Genomic DNA, 7,202 nt, shown 5'->3' with positions numbered 1-7,202 from the left:
GTAGGAGGTCTGACAAGTACTTTGATCTAATCCTTCCCACCAGCACCCATAGCTGTCTGTTGAGACAAGGGAACATTTAGCTCAAACACAAGGTTGGAACATCTCTACCTCTCTAACTTCTGAAAATAGATCATTTCTGGGGAAAACTGACCAAATTAGGACTGAAAATTGGGATTCTTCAATGACAATAATCACAAACAAACCAACAAGTGCTGGTCAGTTAGAAAATGGCTTCCAGAACTTTATTGGCAAAGGATCTCTCCTGTCCTGTCTGCTGTAAACTCTTCAGGGATCCTGTTCTCCTGCGATGTGGTCACAGTGTGTGTAAATCCTGTCTGCAGAAGTTTTGCAACACCAAAGGATCCAACGAATGTCCAGTTTGCAAGGGAAAGTCTTCACTGGACCCTACATTAAACCTGGCTTTAAAAAATGTGTGCGAGACTTTCTTACAGGCGGAAAGTCAGAGAGCTTCAGGAAAGGCTGAACCACTCTGCAGTCTACACAGCACGGAACTCAGACTCTTCTGTCTGGACGATGATCAGCCTGTGTGTTTGCTATGTCGGGATTCTAAAATGCATGCCAACCACAGGTTCCGTACCCTTAAGGAGGTGGCTCATGACTACAAGGTAAGCTAAAAAAGTTCACTAAAATTCAGTCATAGAAGGCAACAGTGTTTCATTTTCCATTTTCTCTGCTTTCACTGCCTAATTAATTTCATGAAGTCTTTGGTAATCACCTAATAGTATCAATTAGAGTCTGCAAATCACAGAGAAGTGCTACAGCCCTATAGAAAATAACAGTATACAGCATGAGTTCCAAATCCCAGTCCTGGCACCTGCATGCACATTTCTGTGTTTTCCCAAGGGCTGTAGTCAAGACCACCATTGTCAAGTCCAAAATAAGCCCAAGAATATGACTAGTAGAGATTAAGTCAAGACAGGCAGAGACCAGCCATAACTGGGTTTAAATGAAAACGACTAGAAACAACAAGACCAAATCCAAATGATAGCAAGATCGTGTCAAATGAGAGCTATACTGAGTGAAGGCAGAGTCCAAATTAGACTGAGACAAAGTCAAGACAGAGTCCAAATGAGGGCAAGTCCAGGACAAGACCAAATCCAACTGGGTCAAAACAGAGTCCAAGTAGGAGTGAGACAGAGTCAAGACTGAGTCCAAATAAGAGCGAAACTGAGTCAAGATCAAGTTTAACTGAGAGCGAGACCAGTACAAGACCGAGTCCAAGTGAGAGTGAGGCTAGGTCAAGACAGAGTCCAAATGAGAGCGAGACCAAGTACAAGACCGAGTCCAAGTGAGAGTGAGGCCAAGTCAAGAAAGAGTCCAAAACAAGAGCGAAACCAGGTAAAGACAGTCCAAATGAGAGCGAGACCGGGAGTCTAAATGAGAGTGAGACCGGGTAAAGACAGTCCAAATGAGAGTCAGACTGGGTAAAGACAGTCCAAATGAGAGCGAGACCGGGTGTCTAAATGAGAGCGAAACCAGGTAAAGACAGTCCAAATGAGAGTAAGACTGGGTAAAGACAGTCTAAATGAGAGCAAAACCGGGTAAAGACAGTCCAAATGAGAGTCAGACCAGGTAAAGACAGAGTCCAAATGAGAGTCAGACCAGGTAAAGACAGAGTCCAAATTAGAATGAGACCAGGTAAAGACAGAGTCCAAATGACAGCGAGACCGGGTGTCTAAATGAGAGCGGGACTGGGTAAAGACAGAGTCCAAATGAGAGCGAGACCGAGTAAAGACAGTCCAAATGAGAGTGCAGACCAGGTAAAGACAGAGTCCAAATGAGTGAGACCGGGTAAAGACAGTCCAAATGAGTGAGACCGGGTAAAGACAGTCCAAATGAGAGGACTAAATGAGAGTGGTTAAAAACACAGTGAAATGTCCAAATACAAATGGATCAATGTTCAGTTCCGCAGGTTCACAAACATATTATGACAAAGCTGTAATTAAAGGTTAGCATGCTCACTCTGCTCAGCTGGACCCAAAGTCACATCATCAGTGAGGGTGACTTTGAGAGGAGACAGTGCTGTTTTCAGACAGAAATTTAAGTATTCTGTTATTTTATTGGTTTCAGGATAAAGTCAGTGCTGCACTGAAGTCCCTAAAGGAGAAACAGATGATCTTTAAAGAAAGTAAACTGAACTGGGATCAGGTTGCCAAACATATAAAGGTAAGAATGAAGAACTACAGAGATCATGATTCTGAACAGCATTCCACAAACAGTCATCTTCATTTGAGTTACTCTCTATTTCCAGACTCAGTCCCAGGACACAGAGAGGCAGATTAAGGAGGAGTTTGAGAAGCTCCACCAGTTTCTACGAGATGAAGAGGCAGCCAGGATAGCAGCTCTGAGGGAGGAAGAGCAGCAGAAGAGTCAGATGATGAAGGAGAAGATTGAGAAGATGAGCAGAGAGATAGAAGCACTTTCAGATACAATCAGAGCCGTAGAAGAGGAGATGGGAGCTGAAGACGTCTCATTCGTACAAGTGAGTCAGTGTTTGTATTGGGTGTACATTATGCTTTTTTGTAAAAGTAAATAAATAATACATGAATTAGTTACACATTCATTAATATCACCCTCATTGTGTTCCAGAACTACAAGGTAACAGTGGAACGGTGAGTAGTGTGTCCTGTGTCCTGTCTCTTTTCTATGGATCTAAACCCAAAGCTTCAGTAGAACTGAGTCCTCTCAGAATGTTCTTCCAGAGCCCAGCGCAAACTCCAGGATCCAGAGAGCCTTTCAGGAAAATTGCTCAATGTAGCAAAACACCTGACCAACCTGAAGTTCACAGTCTTGGAGAAGATGCAGGCAATTGTTGAGTCTTGTAAGTTTGTTTTTTGTGGTCTTGATTTTATTTTCTGCTTTGTTTACATTTTTTCATATATTTTTAGGAATGCAGGCTTTTCCACTTAACCATATAGACAGTCATTGAAATTCCAGCTCAAGTATTACTTAAAAAAAACTTGTTAATTTTAAACATTTTCCATGCTTAGATGAATGTCTTCTTCCACATTAACAGTTCATCTGTAAATTTTACATGAAAACATTAATTTTAAGTAAAATATTGTACCATTCAGAAGAAGGCGCAGATAACATAGTGCATACAGGTAAGTGCTTTTTTATTTTGAACAGGCACTTCAACAGGTAGCAAGAAATGCACAGCCTAGTGCCCCAAACATGAAACATGGGGAGGTGGAAATGCAGACCACATCCGAGGAGCATAAACATTTTTTACACACTGTGACCCACCCTGCTCGGTCACAATTACTATAAATAAACCAACTACAATGAAACCAACAACAGATGTCTATTTTCACGCTGGGAATGTCTTTTAAAAGCTGGTAAATGTTGCTTCTCTTTACCCTGATATTTAGCTGTTTTCGCCATCTTACATTGTTGTGTTTATTTTGCTTAGCACCCACAACCGAAGCACAGTTGGTTTAAAATTACAGCCAGGAATGGTTTTAACTTTTAGAAGCCTACATTTGAAAACACATGGAGCGTAAAGATAAGGGATAGAAAGCTTTCCTTACAGTGGATTCATTCCTGAAGCCCATACTCTGACATGGCTGCCTAAACAAAGAGGTTTGCTTAACCTCACCTCTGCATAGCCTCAGTCATGGACTCACTAGTCATATGGCCAGAAGATACAGTAGAGTTTAGGCACTTTGCTCTCCATGCATGGGTAGATCTTTGTAAGAGCCTAAGAGTGAATTAGAGTTGCAGTGTGGCTCCTTGCCAAGCAGCTCCTACTCCTACACTACAGTCGAAGCAACCTGTCAAGAAAGCCAGCATAAGTATACCTATACTGTAACAACATCCGGCACTGTACGACTCAGTAAGGAGCAGATAACACACTGGATCAAGTCAAAAAGAGAGATGTGGGAGGTTTCACCTTGCATCAAAGTAAGCACTCTGGAAAACCAGTCATCCATGCAAGCAGATGGAGCTCCAAGGCCTTCTCGATGTGAATGAGCATTCCCCCCAAGTACCAGTCCTGTGAACATAAGTGATGTGCTCTACCTTGACAGACCTGAAGGAAACAAAAGAGTCCTCCTGATATTTATATGGGTTGTCAAAGGTCAAAGCCTGGACATTTTTGCAGTCCTAGATGATGGCTCTGAGAGAACTATCCTGCTCTCTTCCAACCACCTAAATGTTAAATTGTGAAGGTCAAGTCAAGACCCTGGGTGTGTACAGGATGTGTAGACATTTTTTGGGAGTTCAGTCTCACTTAAAATCTCCTCCATCATTCTTCTTCACAAGACTTACCTGATCCATTCATAATGAATTTTGAATTCATATATTTAAGCTTGAAGAACACTTCATTTCTGTCTCTAATACAAGGCATCAGATGTTGTGGACTTAAATAGCACTCGTTACATGGAACGAGCCAGTACTATTTGGCAGAGGACAAAAAATACAAGGTCTGAAATAACATTGTGTGATACTGACATTCTTGGTTATGAGCCCCTACCATGCACCATACATACATACAAGGCATACAACCCAATATGACATCAGTCCATTCTTCACTTGAAGGAAGACCTTGGTTCAGAGGCTGTGGGATAAGCAGCCAGATTGGGAGAACCCTATGCATCCAAAAAAACTACTGAAAGCCTGGGAAATTTGGGGATGTGAGGCTCCCAAGTTCTTCTGTAACACCTCAAAAGAGCAAAAACAGAGCTGTGTCCTACCTGCATATGGAACATTGAGAGATATGTTCAGTTGTCCTTCATCATGGCTAAGTCCTGGATTGCCCTCAAATGTTGAAAAGAATTGCCCAGACTTGTACTATTTAGCCCAACTGACCAAGCAACTGGAATGAGGTCAGGTTGAAGGTCTCTCAACTTCTCCTGTGGTCAAATTCCACAAACGTGCTCTTCTGGATCTGACTGTTGCTGTAAGTTGGATTTTGGATGTACAAGAGCTAACACATCAGTCGAGTCTGATGATATGTTGACTCCAGTCAGAACACTGCAGACGACCTAACAGAGGGCAGAACACTGGCCAAATTGTTCTTCCAGTAATACCGTCATTGTCCACATTTCCTCCTGCATTTAGAATCCAAGTGGCCAAGTGCCTATTATACCAACCAGTAAGGACAAGAAAAATTAGCATACAGGTTGTATCTGAGGTGTCAGCCATTCCCCACTGCCTTTTAAATCCTATACAGGCCAGAAATGACCTTGTCACAGCCACAATGCAGGACCAGCTGAGATAAAGATCAACAGCCTACAGGAACCGATTACCAAGCCACAGAGATCCTCTCCTTACGAAGCGCTCAGTCAGAGAGTTTTCCAGATGACAAGTTGTTCAAGGCTGGAAAAGCTGTTTTTTCTACTTGTCCCTTCTACTCCTCATCCTCCCACTCTATTGCCAGAGTTTGACCACTTTGTATCCAGAGCTGGCAGTTGAATAAAAGCTGATGTTATGTCACCATCCTATGTGCACCCTACAGTCATAGATCCCCATTGTCCTGCCAAGACCACGACAGTAGACTATGCTATCCAGGTCCTGAGGGTGGCTTCACCAAGAATCAAAGCCACATCTGGATCCTCAGAGTACTAGAGGGCAGTTTAAATATGGTGGAAGTAAGGATTACACTCATGCATGTATTTGTGTCATCCCGGTTAAACTACTGTAATGTTCTCCTATCTGACCTCCCTGTCAGAGCCCTCAATAGATTGCAATATATACAGTATGATGATGTTAGTATCCTCACCTGTTCGATGAAGACTGACCAATCCTATCCTTCTGAGACTTCACTGGTTACCTATTACGTTCCATGTTCCGTACAAGATTCTTCTTATCTGATTGTACATTCTTCTCTTTTTTTTTCTTGTTTTTCAGTCAGATTTTTGTCTGCTAACATGTCCCACAGTTTCTGAGAAAAGTCTTCCTGTTAAATGTGTTCATGTTCTTTGACTGTAAAACAGTATTGAGCATGGCTAAAGTGCTATATAAATAAAAGTGATGATGATGATAACAGTAAAACGCATCCTGTGTGGGGTATTTTCCTCCCTCACATTGAACAGTCCCACTCCTAACCAGCACTGTGGTACTTCATTAAAGTCCATCACAACAACAACAACTACAAACCATTTTATAGCAGTGCTTGTACTGGCAACTGAGGCTTCTGGCTGACTCAATTCCTGAGTTGCTTGTATGTTTATATGTCTCATGCATGTTCCATATGTCTTCCTTCAGCTCCTGTAACTCTGGACCCCAACACTGCTCATCCTAAACTCATCCTCTCTGATGAACTGACCACTGTGAGGCTCGGTAGTGAGAAACAGCAGCTTCCAGGTAGTCCAGAGAGATTTGATTATCAGCATTTTGTCCTGGGATCGGTGGGCTTTAACTCAGGGACGCACTGCTGGGATGTTGAAGTTGGAGACAGTAAATTCTGGGGTCTGGGTGTGATTGAAGAGTCTGCTAACAGGAAAGGAAACGTAGACTCCAGGAGAGGAATGTGGGGGATGCTGTTGTATAACAGTGTATATTCAGTAAGTTCTTCACCACAAAAACCCACTCCCCTCCCAGTAAAACACAAAGTCCAGAGGATCACAGTGCAGCTGGACTGGAACAAAGGAAAACTGTCATTCACTGATTCTCTCACTAAAACACACTTACACACTATAAAACACAAATTCACTGAGAACGTATTTCCATTTGTCTATGTTGGTGATGTTGACTCTTATATGAAGATTTTACCTGTTTGCTAGTGGATATTTGTACAATTAAAAATTATATATATTCATAAATCATAACAAATTATAGCTAATCATAAATTTTATGGCTGATTCTGATTTATTTACAGCCAAATTGGCCAATGGCTGTTTTTTCTTTAAACACATAACAGCATAGACCTGACTCATGCTCTTTACCTCATAAAACTGCAACGCAGATGGACTAAAATAACAAACAATAAACTGCTGGTTTGGAGTAAAAATCCATAGATTCCGATCGTGGCCGATTCCAACTGTGCATTCCTACGTCTTGTAGTAGGAAATGTAGTACATACTGAGAGGTTTTAAGTACTTTTCGATTACGCAATCATAACAGACTTCTAGAGTAACGTCTGAATGAGGAGAGTTTCCTTACCCTGTCTTACAGTTTTCATAGGTTTTATAGGTTTGCTAGAAATGTAGAAATACTACATGGGAAAAAGTAATTAATAT

At 41.8% G+C, this 7,202-nt stretch overlaps 1 protein-coding gene across 1 annotated transcript; it reads left to right on the top strand.

Moving 5' to 3' along the window:
* Window positions 1-227: 227 nt before the first annotated feature.
* On the top strand, window positions 228-6,746 carry LOC118814699 (tripartite motif-containing protein 35-like). Its single transcript, XM_036580431.1, has 6 exons — window positions 228-626; window positions 2,092-2,187; window positions 2,273-2,503; window positions 2,611-2,633; window positions 2,724-2,842; window positions 6,229-6,746. Exons 1-6 carry the CDS (start codon window positions 228-230, stop codon window positions 6,744-6,746), a joined length of 1,386 nt encoding a protein of 461 aa, XP_036436324.1.
* The last annotated feature ends 456 nt before the right edge of the window (window positions 6,747-7,202 follow it).

Source organism: Colossoma macropomum, unplaced genomic scaffold (assembly GCF_904425465.1).
Source record: "Colossoma macropomum unplaced genomic scaffold, Colossoma_macropomum, whole genome shotgun sequence".
NCBI classification, from domain to species: Eukaryota; Metazoa; Chordata; class Actinopteri; order Characiformes; family Serrasalmidae; genus Colossoma; species Colossoma macropomum.
Note: the sequence above shows the minus strand (reverse complement) of the source record. Positions and strands in the feature narration are given on the sequence as shown.